Source organism: Mesitornis unicolor, unplaced genomic scaffold, assembly GCF_000695765.1.
Source record: "Mesitornis unicolor isolate BGI_N332 unplaced genomic scaffold, ASM69576v1 scaffold5341, whole genome shotgun sequence".
Classification (NCBI taxonomy): Eukaryota; Metazoa; Chordata; class Aves; order Mesitornithiformes; family Mesitornithidae; genus Mesitornis; species Mesitornis unicolor.
The window spans coordinates 14,228-34,556 of NW_010161554.1; the positions used below are offsets into that span (position 1 = coordinate 14,228).

A 20,329-nucleotide genomic window follows, 5' to 3' on the forward strand; every position below is an offset into this window, starting at 1 on the left:
GCTCAGAGTAGTGAGCATTTGCATGAATGCATGCTCTCGTGTTGTGTAGAATCCTGATTACCGAATCTTGAAGTTCATTGAAAAGTCACTTGTTAGAGCATTTTCAACTGAAGCAGCACAGCTTTGTTACTGTTCATGGAAACCGTAGTGATGTGACGAGAGTATTCTGCGTGTTGTCTTACAATGAATATAGGTCCTATAACGCTATGATTAAGGAGGATCCTTCCTTCAGATTTCCAGGGAGGACTGTGTATGTGAGAGTAATGCACTGCAGCCTTTTTCCTATGAAAGTTTTGTTTGATCCAGGCGTGACTGGCCGAAAGTTACTGCCGTACAGTGTGTCCTTTTGCCTCCTTGAAGTAAGTTTGCTCTCAGTGCAGCTGCAGGCGGGTACATCCACTGGGCACAGGCTGCTGCTGCACCTGGCAGGTGTTGGCAGGCTGCGCAGAGCACTCCCGGGCTGGAAACCTGGAGTCTTTGTGCCCGTCCTCTGCTCTCCACAGGTGACTTCGTCCAAGCCAAAGATGAGGTGCTTTTTGCCTTTGTGTGTATAAAAATATAGCTCTACCTAATTTCGTAGTGGATACAATGTCGTGCAAGAGGTTTCTCTTTTCATGACTGAACTAAAGGAAACCTAGTTAGCAGATACCAGGCAAGGGAACCTAATTCCTCTGTGCTTTAGGAAGATACTGTAAGAATGAACAGTATATATATACCCCCACTTTTTATTTTATGTCTTTATCTATGTATATATATTCTGCACACACGCACACAGGGAAAACCTTGAGGACAGAGATGGTAAAAGCAAAGACACCCAACAAAGCCTTCTGGCGCTGTCTGTGTGTTTTCCCTGTGTTTCAACGTAGTATCTTCATGGAAGGATTTAGTTTTTATTTGCTTATTTGGAACTTGACCAACAGCTTATTTAGAAGATGGTTGATAAATCTGTGTTGCTGGAAGCCATAATGCTCAGCAGTGTATGTGGGCATTTTAACTGTTCCTGGGAGATATGATTAATGTGGCAGAAAATAACATTCACGGTAGTAATTGAGGGTCTTTAGTATACTCATCCTTTGTACATTTCCTATTTTTTGTTTGTTTGTCACAGAAACTGAAAGCCTTTTTACACAGGATTACATTCTGCTAATCTCAGTATTTTTCACATTACAGCAGGATGATATGAGGAAACTACCTTCTTAGCTACTTGTGTGGAAGCAGTCCTTTTAGCAGGTCCTCAGCATCTCGGGTTACATTAGAATTGCTTTTAATGTTAAATATATTGTGCAATGTCATTCGGGTTTTCCTCCAACAAATAGCTCCTATGTATAAATTGGTGTTGCACTGAAAAGTAAACAGGTTTTTTTTTTGGTGGAAGAGGTGAGTCAAGATGCTGTTACCAGCATTTGCATTTCCTCCCCTCTTTCTTTTTGTCTCTAGTACAAGTATTCATCCCTTGAAGGAAGGGATTCCCATAGCTCATTTTCATTATGTACTATTTAAATGAACTGCATAGTCAGGCAGTAGGCCCTGTTTTCTCTTGGTAATGGCTGGACCATCTCATTTATTAGTAAACATATGACTTTCTGTGCTTGGAAACTGAAGAGGGTTGTCTTATCTTCTAAGTTTGTAAGTGCTTGTGTTGCAAATACAAATATTTGGATGTTGCCATGAATAAAGCCAGAGCTTACATGTACTTCTGCAAAAGCTGCAGAGATGAGAAAATAAACAGATCAAAAGGTGGATATTTTTTTCCCCCAAATTTAGCTGCAGTGTAATTCAGAATCAATTTAGGAGATTTACCTTGTCCAAAAAGAGGTTTGTGTAATTTAACTTTGCTCAGATTTTCATAAGTTACCAGAGTTTACAGTACTGTTGTGAAACTAATTTAGATGCAGTATCTCCCTAAGCAGATACAGTGCAGATCCTTTTCTGCTCCACTAGTGCTGGCAAAGCTACTGAATATGCTATTGTGTGAGTTTATAAACCAGATAATCTTAATTGGGCATTTCCTGAGAGGAAGGGAGGGATGGCTGAAAAAGGAAAAAATTGGAAATAACGGCTTGCATTCCTAATACACAAATTTGGCTTTCATCCAGGAAAAAGGGAGAATTTCCTGTCAGTTAAAATCTTCCAAGAGCGAAAAGCCTGGAGATACATACCACATACCTCAGGGAGCCAGGGGAAGGGGGAAGGCTGGGAATAGCCCATGCATGAAAGCCCTGGGGAACTGGTGGTGTGTGATGTGGGACTAGAGGGTGTGAGCAGCTGGATTTCAGGGCAGCTGTAGCATCAGCGGGCCATCTCCTTCGCTTGGCCACCAATTTGGGCTGCCCTGCCCTGGTGCTGTAGACCAGAGCCTTCTTAGAGTTGACTCAAGTGTGATTCAAGCTGTGTGGATGATGTGTGTGTGCATGCATAAGGTAACACATTTGGGGGTGCATAAATGCTGCAGATATACGTGGAGTATTGACTCAATAAACTGGAGAATCTGTGCCATAGATAAACTATGGATTTGTCCTGTAAACTAGAGGTCAGGATAGCAAACAGAAGCAGGTGCAGCCAAATAAGCTCTGAAAGAACTGAAGTGGGTTTCTTTGCACCAGTAGTTGCACCTAGTTCTGTTAGAATAATCTCTCTGAATCTGCATTTGATGAGAGGTTGCTTATTAAATTGGATTGAAGTGCAGCAAGTTATATTTTGGAACTTGAACTTCTACTAATGCAAGGTTGGAAAAAATAGGGAATCAGGGAAGAGCTGTGTTGAAAAAAGGAAACAGCTTGTGTATGTTGGGTTATGTTAGTTGTGTTCTGAATCTCCCTCGCTGACCTGGTTTAATTTAATATACACTGGTGAAGGTGCTTCAGACATTGGTAAATACTTTTTTGCCACTTTCTTCATTTTTTAGCTTTGCTTTAGCATAGTGTGAGCTTTCTGGGGTATTTTTGGTAAGCCTTTGAGTGAATGATGATCATAATTGTTTGGAATGTCTACATTACTGTTTGTGGACACTTGAGAGTCTGTATGCTGCAGTCACTTCAACTCAAGATAGCCCAAGCTCCAGGAAGAGCAAAGCTTCTAGGGTAGGTGTGATCAGGCAGAGCATTCATAGGAGTAAGGAGGGTGGCTTGCATTGTGTCGTAAGTATTCTATTGAATATCGGTTACAATACAAAAGAGACTTAATTGTTTGTAGGTTGCATTAGAAATTAGTTTCCAAACTTCAGTTATGGGTAATAAGAAATAGAATTACCTGTATGAACAGTTTCGTGGAGGATAACATATTGTCAGTATAACTGAAGAAGAGTAATGGCAAAGTTAAATATGCAGTTCCAAGAAAGGTCTGTGCACAGCACAGATGATGCAGTTATGTCAGATTCGAGAGGAGGACAGGAGAGTGGTCAATGTGTAGGAGAGAAGACTGCCGGTCTAATGTCTGGTTAAGGAGTTCTTAGCTGCCTTATGCAGCTTCAGAATTGTTTCTGAACCTGTGAGTCTCCTAGCAGGTATTAAGAGAACACCTTGATCAGGTGGAAAGAAATTATACTTTGTTGTTGTTGTGCTTTGTTTTTATCTTTTTCCTCCCCCTTCTAGGAAGGGAAAGGTATCGTCAGTCTTTAACTTCTGTGTGATTTGAAATAACCCAATTAAAGAGTAATGGCAGCTTGTCCACACTTACCTGGAAAGCCAGTTATGTCTGACTCTGGTGTTAGTGGCCCCAAAACAGTTTAGCTCCATTTGAGGTATTCAGGACAACTGTTAATTTTCCTTTTAATTTTTGTCACTTGTAACTAGGATGATTATGGATTCTCTGTGTTATTCACTTAATTACCAGTTAGAAATTTTGGAGCTGATTGCTTTTAACTCTTAGCTCTGAAAAAGTATATTGAGGTACCTAAATAATCTCCTGGTGAGAAAGGAGCATCTCTGGCTCTGGTTCTGATCTGTTAAATGTGTTTGTCCTTGGGAAGGAGGCCTTGAACCACAGCTTTACACCAGAATACTAAAATCTGGATATAAACTATAGATGTCTATGTTTATAAGTCACAGCTGTGCTCATAAATTAACAGCCAATATTACAAACTGCTAAGAGATTGTTTGTTTGTAAACTATGTCTCTTCTGTCTTTTCCCAATCTCTATGAGCGATGGATATCCTCCAGTCAGCCTTTCCAAGTGTTGTATATATTGTGGAAGATACAGAAATCTGTTGTAACTTGTTATAATAATTTATAGTGAAATTGGTTTACATTTTATTAACCACCACGTTGGTAGCAAATACAAAAATAAATCCATTTTTGCCACCATGCACTGCCCTTGAATTGCTCCTGCCACTTTTAATGCTGTTGTAATTACTTTTCCCAAATACTCTCTTTCTTTTCTTTGCTTCTGGCTAGACCCAGGGGCAGGAAAGCAACTTTACAGGGGAAACAAATCCTGCCTTTGTACAGGGCTATGAAATGCACAGAGTAAACAAATAAGGAGTGAGGGATGGGGATAGAGTGGGAGTTTGTTTTCTGGAGTCACTTCACTCTTCTTGTGCCAATAGCAGGGCTTTTAAAAAGGAAAGGAAAAAAAAAAAGGCAAATTGGATTGTTAGCAGAGTCCCTTAGGATCATAAATGAAGGGAAGATTGTGTATGTAATTCATAAACATCCTGAACTATACGCCTTCTATTTCAACTTATTAGGGCATGAAGTAGTGCCTGTCAGGTTAATTTAACGCTGGGGAATTCAGCATTCATGCAGCTTTTAATTTCCCCCTTTATACAAAGCTGTGATAAGGGGAGAATAAGGGTATTTGAATATTTGATTCCAAATAATTAGTTTTAAAGGAAAGTATTTCAGAAGTAGCTGCAAGACAGTTATGGTTCTTTTTTTAAATTGAATTTGTAGAGTCACATGAGAACGTTTATTTGTCACTGATAGGAAATACGCTTTTTGTCTAGCAAACAAAAGCCTGTACTTTACAGAATCTTCTCTTTTATAGATGAAATTACTGTTTTGAGTTCAGGATGTGGTGGGCAAACAATAAAAAAAGAAAAACCACTTGCACATACCACCGAGTTTTTCTCCTTTTCCTCGTCTCCCAAAGGAAGAAATGGAATTTGTTCGTATGGAACAATGGGCAGTCCTCTATGTTTTCATGGTTAAGATGGTTGAGATGGTTTTCAGTGGTTAACTGGAGTTCAAGGATTGTTCCAGCCCAGTGCCTGCTTTTTGCTTTTGTGATGTGTTATCTGAGCATGAGTGGAGAGACTCATCTGTTCACTGTAAACAAGAGGGGGACCAGATTTTCATTAAAAAATAACCCGAAAGCCTCAAAATTCATCTGAATTTAAAAGTTAAGAGACCTGGAACCTCCTATGCTTTTTTGACTCCAAGTGTTACATGAAACTCAGTCTTAAGTGCTGGTTGATACTGTGATCTGGGAGAACTGGATTCAACTGGTCTAGGAAGGCTATTAAGATGGGTTCCTAAGGTTTTGCTTTAGTATCTAGAAACTCTGCTTTGTGTGGATGTCAGTACTTCTCTTAAAACACCTAAATAAATGATCAGTAAGGATTAATTTCTTAGTTTTGAGGTTGAAGTGGCTGGGAACTGTGCATGGTAAGAAAATAGTGGATGGAAAATAGTTGGGAGTAGAAGAAATGGGTTTTGAAGGGAGTTCAGTCACCTATTTTCCCTGCTGCCTTTGAAGACCAAGCTATGAAGTTTTATTTGTTTAGGAGGGCCAGTTGTGGCTTTATATAGGCTCCTTAAACCCATGTTTCGTAAGCTCACCCATCATCAAAACCAACCAATCAGTAACTTTACATTTGGGAGTTAAAAGTGCCCAAGTTGCAGAGGCTGAGACAGACTTGAATAACGAAGGCTCTACCCCTTTGTGGTGCATAAAGGTGATATGGAGATACTTGTAATGTTTGTAGAGGAGCATACACTTGTAAGTAACTAGTTTTGCTGTTAGTTGGCTCTTGTCTTAATTTGATTATCTGTTTTTCTTTTTAGCATCAGCAAACATTTTTAAATCAGCTGAGGGAGATCACTGGTATCAATGACATCCAGGTACTACAGCAGGCACTGAAGGTAAGATGGATGTGTCTGACTTGTTGCTGAACGTATACATCTTGTCAATAACTGCCTGTGAGGGCCATAAACCCCACCTCTTCTTACTCTGTCTTCCTTTGCTTCCTGTCCATTCCCAGCTTGAATACATTTTAGATTTATTCCAGGGAAAAAAGCTTGTTTATTTTAGAAGCAATCTTGATTTTTTTTTTTTTTTTTTTGGTACTGACATAAAAACTAATCTGGTGTTCAAAAATGAAAAGTCAGGAATGGTGGGACTCACCTTTAACCTTTGGCTGAAGTGTTTTGAGATACCTTGGTTCTGGAACAGCTGGTCAGCTCCTGATGAGTTACCTGGTATCTTCTTGTCAAGGTGTAGCTGAGTTTTTTGTCATGGACAGGTCCTGCTCTGTCTCCAGAATGAAGAACTCTCCTCGTCTCCCTCAAGCAGAGCTTTTTTGCTATTTATACATGAGGATTTAGTGAATTTAAATCTATATATGCAGAGAGAGAGTTGTGGCTTCAGATTCGGCATAAGTCATGTACACAACTGCCCCTCAAAAGCCAGTATTTCTGGCCTTAAGAATGAAATGGTAGATCTTCAGAAGAATTCAGCTGACTGCTGTTGAAGCCTGTGAGAGTGTACTGATTGTGCTTGTTGAGCGGTTGACCTACACTACGTGACCTTCAGTTTTTTTTCTGTAATAAGTGGAATTCTACCAAAGTTTTAGAAGATGTTCTGTCTTCATTTTGGTTAAAAATAGTAAAATATGCAGAATATTTCAAGCTTGGAAACTCTCTTTTTTTTAAATCAGCATTTCACTTGAAAATACAGTATGTCATTGGTCTTCTGAGTTGCTTGTAATGTTGTCTTTTGCTGTTAAGACAAATAAAAAAGAGTGGGGGGACTCTCACTTCTGTTTTGATTTTTTTTTTTTTTTTTTTGATCGTTAAAGGACAGCAATGGCAATCTCGAGTTGGCCGTGGCTTTTCTCACTGCGAAGAATGCCAAGGTTCCCCAGCTGGAGGAGGCGACTTACTACCAAACAGCCCTTCCTGGAAATGACCGATACATCAGTGTGGGCAGCCAGGCAGACACCAGTAGGTATTTTTTCTTTTTGTAAGTTTTGTTTAAAGGCAATGAAACTGAAACCCTATCTGTGAGATGGCTGTTAATCTACTGCTAGTTCTTACTTAACAGTTTTTAGTTTATTACAGACTCTTTCTTTCCTTATTTCAGTATATTTTTTTTTATTTGAGCTATCCTTAAGCATTACCTTTACATGTGTGGGAGTAAGTGGGTTTTCAATCTATTTTCCTCTCTTTTTATTTTTTCCTACTGTGGGATTTTTCTTGGGGTTATGCAGTAAATAATTAGTGGCAAAAGTTGGGTACTCTTCCAGTCAAAATAAAATAGAATTGGAGAAGAGTCTGTGACTTGTCTGTCTTAAGCATGTTAAGTTTTAGTGTATTAGGAGTGGCTTCTCCCTAATGAGGATTACTTTTCCAAAGGGAGAAGCAAGAGGTTAGATGTGCATTTTATAGTAAAAGAGTAGGTATTTTATATGTGAAGTTAGCATTAAATATACTCACTTTTAAGCAGTTTTATTTAGTTGATACAGGAGGTCCTGCAACCTGCATTTCTCTGAGCCTGACAGGTTCTATTCCATTGTTTAAGTGCATAGTTATTTTTAGGGGCATGGGGAGGGGAAGAAACATTAAAACTACTGTAGTTATTATAAAATGTTGATAAAGAATCTTGACAGGAAAATTTTGCTTTCTTGTGATCCTGCATGTTAAATGTGTTCTTCAAATAAATATAGGAAATAACATGAAGGAAAAAGTAAAAGGATTTTTTGTAGCGGGATTGATTTCTGTAGAATCTGAGTTGCTTGATACTATATTTATATTTAAACATTCGCAACACAGATATACAATATTTAAATTATATATTAATCCTTTGACCATGTATGTACTACATCTATGTAGCTTTTATTAAATTTAATAGAATTATTTAGCTTCACCCACAGTAGGATTTCCCCCCCTCTTCATTTCACTAATGTTGGGGTGGCTACGATGGCACCATTGTAACACAGTTTAGTTAGAGCTACTTGGCAGTTGTACGGTTGTCTGTCTTTTTATCTCTGGCACCTTGACACAAACATCTCTTTTTCTTTTTAAAACCTTTTTTTTTAAAAAAAAAAAATTAAATTAGAGATAAGTTTATTCTCAAAATCTCAGATCTGAAAACTACATTGTAATCCTTGGTATTACTAGTGACCCTGTATGAAAAGCGCTGAGTACATTATAGGTAGTTACATTATCCCCTCGCTTAGTTGTTGGGGGTGGTTTGGTTGTTTGGGAGGAATGGTTGTGTGAGGTTTGGTGTTTTTTGGTTTGGGTTTTTTGTTTGTTTTGTTTGTGGGTTTTTTTTTTTGAAAGAAAACACACACAAAACCCCACATGTATTTAATTTTCACTGTCAGAAAATTCACACTGAGGAAGTGGAGACTATTTTCAACGAACTTACCACTGTTGTCATAGTCTCCGGTACTGAAGATATTCTGGTGCAGTGGAATAGTAAGCTGGATTCTCTTGCAGTCTGTGTTTAATTAGATTTATTAGCAATCCCATTAATGGAAGTGTTTAGTTTTGCTGTCACTTACTGTGCTATGCAACCTTATTGAAGATAGAGGAGAGAAGGAATATAAGAGAGGGAAGAGTCAAGCGTGCAGAGTCTACGTTACCCATGATTGATGGCCAAACTGAAAAGAGTAAGCCTGGAGCTGTCCATTCCAAGCTGAATTTCAGGACTCTCTTCTTTCTGGAGGGCTGAAGGCAGACCCAAATCCTTGCAGTTATGCAGCACTACAAGGCAGTAAGCACAAAGTGCCAACTGCTGGGGAAAAAGCAGGCAGACGTTTTACATCTTTAGTGTCTGGTGAGGTCCTTGCTGGCAACAAAGATGAGAGCCCTTTGCCAGTCTTTGTTGTTTTAGACTGAAGACATGTTATGAGATAAAGGCATCTTGGCCAACTTTTCTCCGTGTTGGAGAACTCATTGGGCAAGAAGTAAACAGCCACAGCAGAACAAAAGTCTAAACCGATCTGATCGTAGAGCCCCTCCCCACCACTGTCAGAAGCCTACAGTTCTTTTTGTTGGCATCAGCTTGTCTGTAATTATTTTGATTATGAATTTAAAAAATGCAGTACCCTTACAAGGTTCAGGGCCAAGGTTCAGAGCATTGGTAAGTGCTGTCATATAAGGGAGGATGGTGAAGGACAGCAGATGCCTTGGGAGAAGAGAATGGAAGGGTGGACACAGATGGAAGACATATTCAGCAGTGATAGCTCCAACCATAAACACTGGCTTCTGCAAAGAGTGCTATTGGCACGTCTCGGCAACTATGCTGAGTTGCTGACAGTATCTTGCCTTTCAGATTTGACTCCCTTCTACTATCCTATGTAGGCATAATTACATGAAGGTAATTATAACTCACCCGTACTGTTCCTCACTGCTTAACTACCGCTGTGCATTTGGAACTTACGAAGTTACGAGTCACTGAGCTTCGTGATCCCATCAAGTTAAGTCATCCAGACTGGGGATGAGAGAGTGTTACAGTTACATGTCAGAACTATCTTTTATGCCGCAGAAAACCTCTAGCAACTTAGAAAGTCTTTTGAATGCGTGCCTTGCATAAAAGTGTGTACCAAATGTATTCTGCGAGCTTGACTGACTACACTTCTTTGAAATGGTTACTTAGTTGAGGGATAAATAAAAATGTATATAACAGGAAGTCATACCTTAATTGGCAGTTAGCCTGGATTCTGCACTGGCTCTTTGAAAAGTGACAGTGGGCATTCAACTGTTTGAGAGTTGCATTTTGTACAGTGGAGGTATAAGGAGACCTCATTTCTCTTATTAGCAAGTGCAACATTTCAGCAGCTGCAAAAATATTCATGAGTTTGCATAAAATTTATTCTGTCTCTAAAATCAAAGGCTGGCTTGCACAATCTGTGTTATTCACGATGCTCACCGTTTTGCCTGTTTAAAATGGCATGTGCAAGCACCTACAAGTGTAGTTTTTTCATGTCACGAGTATGCATACTTTATCTGATCCCTTTGCAAAGGGTGGGTTTTTTTTTTTCCTTTCCTTCCTGTAATCCATTAGGGAGCAGAAACTGCTTAAGTATTAGGATTGCAATGTACAAGCGAATACCTTTTAATCTAAGATCGCTTTCATGTTCTGCTTAGTAGCATAAATCCTAGGCACAGCACTGAAAGCAAAACAAAATCGGTTGTTTAGTAGTCCTTTCCAATATATTCACTTTATTGATTTCTCTAGCAACCCTTCACCACCCCCCCCCCCACAATGTATTTTCAGCTGTGGCTGCACAATAGCACTGTTGCATTGCTAAGCATTTATCCATTTCCTTCTCGTTACTTGAGAAGCTTGCAGAACCCAGGGTTTAAAGAAGCAGCAGAATGAAGAGAAGACATAGTTTAGAAGATGCATTGTCTTCAAATGAAGTAGATGTCAAGACCAATTCTTTTCTTCGCTTTTTTTGAAAACAAAGTTTTTATTCACAAAAACTGAATTATTAGTCTTTGCAACTGCACATTCCACAGCAGAGACAAAAGATTTCAAGCCCTTTTGTAAGGACATATTACAATGTAACAATAAAATGCTGTGTACACCAACTTGAGGGTTGTAGACTTCATTGCTTCTGGAAACCTGGCTTTTACATATTCCTGTTCCTAGAGTTTGAGCCTTTGCATAGGTTTCAAAAGTCATTTAGTCAATAATATAGACTTAACTGCGTCTAATATCTCCCTAAGTGATGTTTATGTAACATATTTCTTAAAAATCCTTCCGTTCTAGAAGCTCTGGAAGGTTTATAGAGTAATTTCACTGTCCTTACTTGTAGAGTCCTAATGTCTTGGCCTAAATCCCTCTTGCTTCACGTTAAGTCTTCTATTCTTTGTGCTGTCCCCTGTGGGGATTATGGTACGCTTCATTCCTTTTGTCTTAAAAGAAGTGTTGGGTGCTTGAAGACAGTGTATCATAATGTCCCCTCAGACTCTTCTCAGCTCTAAACTAAACAGCCCAAATTTTTTCCAAGTCTTTGGATGCATTTCCTATACCTATTGTCATTTTTTTTCCCCTCTTCTAGCCTTTAATGGTTCTGCCTTTTTTGTGAACTGTGGCACTCAAAGCAATAACCAGGGCTTCAGCTGAGTTAAGAAAAATGGGTGTCTCTCTACAAATGTCCATGTAGTCCTCTGAGTACACCTCTGTGTAACACTTCATATTTTCTTCAACACTGTGATGTGCATTGTGGGCTGAACATGAATCAGCTGTAACTCCTAGGTCCTCCCTGCACGAGTACTCGTCAGTTCTCATTCTGTAGCTGTGCATTTTATTGTTTCTGCGAGTAAAATTTGACACTAGTTTCTTCTGTCATCTTACTTAACTTCGATATTGCTTTGTGTCTTTGTGACATTTCCGTTTCAGGGATTGTGTCATCTCCATCCGGGTTCCTGGAAGTGTCTCCAGCTTGATATGGCAGTGTCCCTGCTTCACAGTGTCAGGAGTCTTGTGCCTTGAGGTCCTCCTTTCATCTTGCAGTTCACTCGTTCCTTTCTTCCATGACTGCCTCTCTCCTTCCCATCCTTGTCAGTGTGAGAATCATCAGCTTAAGGTGTTACCATCCTAGGACAGTGTAAATGCAGCTGAGGTGAGGAAGTTCATGTGAGATAGTGGTGCCTACCATTTGCTAGCTCTTTCATCAGTAGAGCTGTTTGGATGGGCTAAGCAGCTGCTGAGATGCTGTGTATTCTTCCCCCATCCAGTTTTAACTAAAATTGGGATATACAGGCAATTAAATTCCTTTAAATCTTCATGTAGGAACCCAAGACCATCATGACATTTAACATCATAAAATAGACCGTAGAATATAGGATCTTGCTTAGCTCTGCTTGTAATGAACAAAACTGATATAGTATCAACTTTATTTTTTTTTTCTTATTATATTGTTGGTGTGTTGAAACTGGAGTCTTGCTACTGGATTTCCATACTTGGCATGTGTCCATTGAGCCCATCAGGCCTGCCCTTCATTTTCATCTCCCCGTGCCAGCAGTTGCATCACTGTGGTTGTTTATTGCCTGTCCCCGGGTTCAATTGCTACTTCAGATCTGTCTCTCATGCCGAGTTTCTCATCCTACTTCAGTTTGAAGTTCCTACTCTCTGCCTCCTCCTGGTCTAAGTAACAAGTCAGTAATGCAGTAATTATTTTAATCATCTAGGCAATTACCAAATAAGAACCATTTATTTTAATGATGATAGAAACTTCCTGAGTAAACATAGTGATAAGCTTTTTTGTAGAAGAATGAAGATATGTGGAGACAGATAGAGATACACAGTGTGTGTATTTACTATATGTGTGTATATATATATACACACACTAGTGTATTTGTCATAAGCTTCAATATGCAACTTAAAATTGCTTTGTAGAATGACGAATGATGTTAAACTCTAGATCTGATGTACCAGAAGCACACATTATTACATAATAATGTTGTAAACCAAAAAAACATTTGTTAGTAAAACAGTTGATTAATTCTGCATGTTAATTTTAGTTGAATAAACATTGTGAACATGCTAAGCCAGACTGTTTTGATGAGCAGTTTTTTAATTCATGAAGAATTTTTTCAGAAGCAAACTTCTTTCATTTGTTTAGTAGTCATGGCTTCGTTGAGAATTGTGTTTTCTAAGGCTATGTGATATCCAATAAGAAGTACCTTTATGAGGATGAGCCAGTGAGGGCTAAAGCATTCTGTGGCCTCAATGAGAGGAGTATTATAAAATCGACATATGTAAATTAAAGTCAGGTAACTGTAAGTTTGGAGAAGTGGCATTATTCTTAATACCTTTATGAAATGCATCCTTCAGCCTATCACAGGAAACTCATGTGTCTCTGATAAATACTTCAAGTAAAAGTCAGCTGCTTTTTTTCCTTCACACTCAGATTGTGAACACAGAAATCAATTAGTGTGAAGGAAACTTCAGTAGGTTTGTTTCTTGAATGAATTCCACTACTAATTGCTATAAACTAAACACTCATAGGTTTGCATTAACACTGTAAAATAGAAGTGAAATAAGTATTTTAAAACTAGGTTAATGTTGAACTTATTAATGATTGTGAGAGAAAGCAAAGTGATTGTACTTGTAGAATAACTGCTTGAAAATTGGACATCTTTTCACACACAAAAAAATCCCCATGTAAGAATTTAAAAAACATGAAGATTTTAAAACAAAAAACCCCCTGGATGAGTTTCATGTAGTATATGTACATTTGTATAGTCTATAACCAACCGACAGGAATGAAAACTGCAGACTAGGTGATACTTTTATTTTTTTGTTTTTAAAAGATGAGTTTAGTCTCAGACCATTCCCCTTTTGTTACGACTTCTTTGAGATTTCCTCTTTATAATCCTATGACTTGGGATTCAAGTCATAAGTGGGATGTTACAGAAGAGTTAGTTACTGTGTCAGCTGAGATGCTGAAAAAGACCCGCTCCAAGTACAGCAAACATGAACTAAAATACATTAGCCTAAGTCTCCGAACATTTCTCTTTTTTTTTTTTAACATTTGCTACAAACTAGAAGCTTGCACGGAGTAGGTTACCATGGATTAGCTGATATTTAGAAATGTATTTTTCTGACGTAAGTTAAGCTAGGTAAACCTTCTGTGACATAAATTGATTGTACCACTCACTGGTGGTAGTAGTATCTGGTAGCAGGTCTTCATTCTATTGTCTTTTTTCATTCAGATCAGGTCCATGCATATGTGAAAACAGCATTTCTAAAAATAATCCTGTAGCGTTTGCTCCAAAACCCTTGCATGCCAAAGGAAGCTGTTGTGTTGATCTGCTTTCTGAAAGCAAGCGGAAGTCAGGGATTTGGGGTTTTAATATTGAAGTGATGTAGTCACTGGTAATATGGATGGTAATAAACTTCTGAACACATAGGGTGGTATAGATTAATAAAGATTAAGGAGCTAGGGAGGTGCAAAGAAGCTGAATAATTTAAGGGAAGTGTAAGTTGGAGTTGACCTTGATATTTTGTTTTGTTGTTTGTTTTGTTGTTTTTTTTTTTTTTAATAACAGTGGGAGCTTTTGTTAACCACATAATTTTCAGTTAGGTTATGAGTTATTTTCTGGAATATACTCCCCATATAAAAGAGCTTACTTCTTAATCTGACTTTCTTCTTTATTATTGTATAAGAATTTCATCACTCTTAACTGCCTAGGACTGGCTAAAGGAATATTCCCTTCTGTAAGTAAGTGATAGGAGTCATCCCATACTTCTCCATCAGCCCATGTGGCTGCTGGATTGAGAATTAACTCCATCTTCAGTTGTGACCATTACTACATGCAGAAAAACAGCTGTCTTCAGTGAAGATGAGGTGCTTATGTGTGCCTGCAAATGGGTAGAAAATACAACATCAGCACCACATTTTAGAGTGTAACAAGTAGTGCATGTGGTCAGGGGACCCAGTCATCGCTGTCAGCCTTTCTAGCCTTTCTTCTGCTTTCAGGCTGTACAACAGAGCTGTGCTTTCCTGTGACCCAGGTTGAGGTATCGTTTTAGCCCAGATTACGTTGTTCTCAATGTGGCAGCTCCTCTGAGTGAGACTTCTGTTGGTGGTTCTTGTAATTGCTTTGCTACTTCTGAAGGAGAATTTCAGGCATCCTGGTTGAAGTATCCTTCTGATATGCTGGAAGATCTGAGCTGACTATAAAAGACATAAGAATAACATTATAAAGTGCTACTTTTGTGGTCATAGCGTTTTTCCGTACTTCCAGATCATGACAAGCTGCCCAGTTTACTTTGCAGGTAAGAGTGCTTTCTTTAAAGGCTCACTAGATCAAATAGAAATTCAACCATCTTTATTTGGGGGAAGAAAGGGCTAAGTTGAAAACTAATTTTTTAAAATGCTAATGTTAACAGAAAAGTTTCTTTTACAATTTCTCTTCAGTTTCATCTTTCTTTGAGGACAAGTCATGCCATTTTTTGTTCATACACAGCTATGGCAATGATTTCTGTATCACAAGTTCACTGTTTTATTACAGTGGGAGTTGTCACAGCCAAGTAACCCAGGGAAACAGGGGAATCTGTCTCTACAGTGAGTCAGCCCATCCGGGAAAAAGTCAGAAGGTAGACGGAGAATCTCTTTGGGTATAAGTAATTGAGCTGACCTGTGGAAAGAGAAATGCAGACAAGCTACTCATCTCTTTGTGAGCAGTCATCAGTTTTGAATCTGTATCTCTCTCTCCCAAAGCGTTCTAGGTTCTCACATCCAAATCCCAGGCTGGAGAGTAGTCTCTTTCATACCTCTTTGGGTAAACTTTAGCTGGTTTCGGTCTCCCCTCTCCCAGACCAACACTCCATGTACATGTCTGCTAATATTGCACATATAAGTCTCTTTTGCTCTTTCCCCTCTCTTTCTGTCTGGCTGACTTGCAAAATGAAAGTTTTGACCCTTGAAATCATGACAACCAATGACCTAGTCTTTTCTGAAGGTCTTGTGCAGTTGATGGACAGTGCTGTTGGCCCTGGCCGCTCTGAAAGCATGGCTGTGCCTCACGAGGGGGTGACTGGTGTTGCATTGTGTTGTGCATAGTGAAATCCCTCCTTACTCAGGATCAGTAGTGCTGTCACTACCCTCAGGAAACAGAGAGGTTTACAGAGGACGTTAATATCTGATTCTTTAGGTAATGGGAGCTGGAGATGAAGGAGGAGGGCTGTGTTCATCTTCATTACCCAGTCAGTAGCCCATCCAGCATTCCCTACATGTGTGGATCCTCATTTTGACTTCAGTATTTGTTTTCTTAATTCTTTTGAGATGGGATACTTCCCGTAGACAGAAACTGTATTTAAATACATTCAGAAAAGGAATGCACAGCCAGGACAGAAAAGAATCGGGCTTATGTAAGGAACTCTCCCACATGTTAGAAAACAGTGTGAAAGTATTTGGCTCACCAGTGCACAGAAATACTTGTAGAATTTGGGGCTGTATTGGAAAAACTCTGCACATGTTCCTCCATGAGGAGAGAAAACTATGCTCCGTTAAGGTTTCCTTTTTAAGAGGAGGTTATCTCCATTATGTGTTTCCTGGAAGCAATTGATTACAGTAGTTGAAGTAATACAATTTAAGTGTGTTGCTTGAAGAGGGCTTCCAGAAACCATGAATTCCCAAATTTGTCCCATAGCTTTGTGAAACTTAAGATCATTAGAAGGAAGAACGTTGCCTGTCATGAATTAGCAAGAGCAAGCTGCTGGGGTTTTTAATTGGCTTGGAGGTGGAAGGGAGCAGTGAGCAGTGTTAGTGGTTGGAAGAGCGCAGGAGGGATGGACTGGAATGGCGCTCTGCAATCCACGTGGGCTCTCTCTCCTCTACAGTAAGACTTGCCTTTCATTTTGTTTCGCTTTTAATTTTGAGAAAGATAGTTTTGCTTTTCAGATGTGATTGATCTCACTGGAGATGATAAAGATGATCTTCAGAGGGCAATTGCCTTGAGTTTGGAGGAATCAAACAGGGCATTCAGGGAGACTGGAATAACAGATGAGGAACAAGCCATTAGCAGGTAAACAAACAACTTATATAAAGCAGAAATTAAATTAAAGAGTTGGAGATTGGCCTGTATTGCTTGTATTCTAATTTAACAAAGAATAACTTGTTTACTTTCACTTGTGCTACTCATATGCCTGGCTTCAGGATATTGCTTTAATGTATTGTATGTTCTACACTGGAAAATAGTCTATTATGTGTGGGCTAGGATTTAATAGTATGTTTCATGTTGATGCATTTGTTTAAATATTGAGGAAGTGGATGGAGATAGAGGATATATGGTTGTATTTAAATAGGATCTAAAACTAAAAGTTTCTCTTGTCTATCAGGTAAAAAGCAATGAAAACAAAATATAATTAAGATGCTAATAAATTCTTTGTCCTGTTTTTTTGCAGTGTTCACTTTACAATAAATTTTTTTACCTCTGTGCTAAGGCTAAGATTGGGGGGGGGCGTGTAGTAATGCTATGACTTGAGTACGCCTAGAGCAGCTGCTGTATTTTAGCTGACAAAGTATGTTATTAACCTATTTAACAAATAGGATTTATAAGCTTTGAGTGAAGTTAACTTCTTGGTTTAAAGTTTTGTGAACTTTCTCAACTTGGGCAGAAGTTTGTAAGTTAACTTTTAATCAGATTTTATGACAACTTTTTTGCACAGTGTGTGTTTATATATTAATATAGATATAATTATGAAATACTTGGAACTTGAACTAAGCATGAGTGTAGTGTTGTGTGGGAAGGATGCTGATGTTTTTTCATCTGTGTCTGGCCTTGTTCTAGGAGAAAAAGGCAATGATTTGATCCTTGTGTTAGAAGTTTAAGTACTGCCTCCTTGTAAAAGACTAATTTTATAAAAAAACTATTTAGATGGGGGAGATTCATCACAATAATTCTTTTCCTCAGTTCACTGTATTTGACAAACTAAATGACTTATCAGAAAAGTCCAACTCTGAGACTATGGAGAGTATTACTTAGCCACAATAATTTTCTTTTTCCTTTTGAAAAATAAATGTACAAATTGTGAGAATAATCATACCCCTCCCTCCCCCAATTTGTGATAAAATTAATCTTGTTATATGAGTTTGAGATAATATATTTTAGAAGAGAAAGGTGGGATGGAAGGGATTTATATTCTCATTAATAATTAGAAGATTATTTGAAGGGGTTGTTTTTTTTTCTAAGACCTCAGTATGTACATGTATGCAGTATGCTGGTGAAAGTTCTGTCCAGTTCTGACTCTCAAGTTCAGTTCTTGCATGTTCCTTTTTGAAGGACAGAATGGTCATAATTACAGGGTTGTGATTTAGGCAAACACTCAGAAAGATGGACCCATTTCTGGCTGTGGAAAACTTTTTCCCTTTTTTTCCTCCTCCAAGCTTTGATTGCTCCTGCAGTCCTCACTTCTCGGGAGCTTTGAAGCTTTAGTTTTTTTCCTGTAGACTTTGTTTTTCACTTCTCAGCCTAAAAAGCCCCTTTTGGTCATACCTGCTTACCCTATAACTAAGTATTATAAATACATTTTCCTTAAATTATGGTGGTTTTTTTTCTGGTTACAGGAAAAAAAAGTATGCCTTTTTTCCCATATCTACAATGGAATGTTTATCAGTTTGCTCAGTTATATACTGAGAAAAATGGTGCCTTTTTGATGAAAGAGTTGTATATTTGATGGCAAAATTACACATGTACCAAATTAAGAGCTTGTCGCTACCAAGGGGGATATGGCCTGCATGCTGTATCGCATCTTCTATACTTGCTGTAGTATTCTTTGGAGCATTCAACTCCCAAAGCCACACAAATTGATTCAGTAGAAGATCCAGCGTGTATCATGGCACAAGGAAGGGAGACGGGACTTTGCTTGTGAATGGAGGCAGAGAAGAGTGACAATCTTGAAGGTGTTGGCAGCACTGGGGTATTGGATCAACTCAGTTACGTACCAAGATACAACCTGAGTTGATGGCAAATTATGTCAGAGTTGTACAAACCCAGGAAGTTCAGAATTCTTGATTTGAACTGTTCATTCAGTTTCCTTAAGAACAGGACTTCAGATTGTGTTTAAAAAAAAAAAACCCTAAAAATCACTTTGTAGTTAACACCCCACAGAGGAATGTTGGCATTCCAATAGCAAGCACAGTATCTGTGCAGGACTTCTCAAAACAAAAAGTACAACACTGGTTGTAAACAAGCCAAGCTGCAGCCATTTACTTTCGTTTTTCTGAGTTAAATAAGAAGCAGAAATCAAATAGGAAGGCAATAATAAGTAAATTAAACTATGGAAATGTTTCATTTTTAATAATGTAGAATGTGTGCATGTTTAAGTAGTCTTTGGTGTGGAAGATACCTTTTTTTCAAAGGTATTCATAGTGGTTTGGAACTTGATTGACGCTGATTTTTGTTAAAATTTCCAAGGGAACATTAATGGACTTTCTTGACTTGTGTAATTAATGTTGTAATGCACATAGAATTTGTCTTCCTGAATGTAATTGGCTTGTGCTACTTAATGAGGACAGGTCTGGTTACTATGTAGGTGTTGAGAGGAGTGCAGCTGAAATGTCCAGGTGTCCAAGCTGAACATCTTGGCACATTTAAATGTGGCACATTTAAAATTTGTTACTATTCTCTCTTTAAATATCCCAGGGAAATGTGCATGATCGGTGTATTTCCTGATACGAAAAGGTTCCTCCTGTTTACATTACTTTCCGTGGACTGAAGGAGAATGAGGCTGGCCAGATAGGGCTTCACTGGCGAAGCGAGTGAGATATGACTGAAAGGAGAAATCAGCTGGCCTGTGTTGTGCCTAGGGTAGCCGTATGAAAATGAGAGCCCATGCTGCAAGTGCGTAAGGATCTGCACAATCCTTAGATTTTATTTTTTTAATTTATTTTTTTTTTAACATGGCCATTGAAACTGATGGGGACTCTGCACGGTTAAGCATTGTGCGTGTAGATCAGAGGTGAAACTGAGGAGGGATGTAGGGTTAGGGGTATTCCTGGATGGTCCAGCTGTAAGACAGTTCCAGTGTAAAGACTTTTCCTTGTCTTTCTTGCTGAGCAGCCTGCTGGAGTGGGCTTTTCTGCAGCCTGTTTACTGGGCTGCTTGAAAAGAGTGCGCCTGAACTTTTGTGCTGTGGCCTCACTTTGCCCGAGGCCTATTGCATGGCCTGGGTGGCGCCATGGAGGCAGCTCTGAAAAGCTGCTTGGCGATGCCCAGCTTGTTACGGAGAGAAATAAAAGACTGCTCTCGGGTCCCATGCCAAGGCTGGCATTTAACTAACCCTCACTCCAGAGCTTCTCTCCAAACAAGATTCCAGCATTTGGAGGTGGGGAAGCCTTTGGTCCCATGAGGTTAGGATATGCTGTATCTGGCACGTAGCTTATGGCTCTGCTGCTGACGACTGCTGTTGTGGTCTCCGAGGGTCGCAAAGATGGTGTTTCATCTGCTTAATCTGAATTGCTAAAACATTGTACCGATTTTTTTGGAAGGATGCTTGTTTTGAGAGCAGTCTACGAGTAAGATGCTTTATAAAGGTAGTCTCCCAAGTCAGGACTGTATGAATATGATGTAGTGAACATGATAGCGTAAAAGGTATACTCACTATGCTGGTAAATACATTTATTTATGTAGCTTTTGAGCTGATA

The 20,329-nt window shown here is 38.9% G+C and overlaps 1 protein-coding gene across 1 annotated transcript in view; it reads left to right on the forward strand.

The window, feature by feature from the left end:
• Window positions 1-6,002: 6,002 nt before the first annotated feature.
• Window positions 6,003-20,329, forward strand: part of USP25 (ubiquitin specific peptidase 25) — a gene marked incomplete at its 5' end in the record, with an annotated part of 72,251 nt that continues 57,924 nt past the window's right edge. Inside the window, 3 exons of the mRNA XM_010193343.1 lie at window positions 6,003-6,080; window positions 7,016-7,160; window positions 16,586-16,709. Coding sequence (XP_010191645.1) covers window positions 6,003-6,080; window positions 7,016-7,160; window positions 16,586-16,709 — 347 coding nt within the window. The remainder of the gene's footprint in view (window positions 6,081-7,015; window positions 7,161-16,585; window positions 16,710-20,329) is intronic.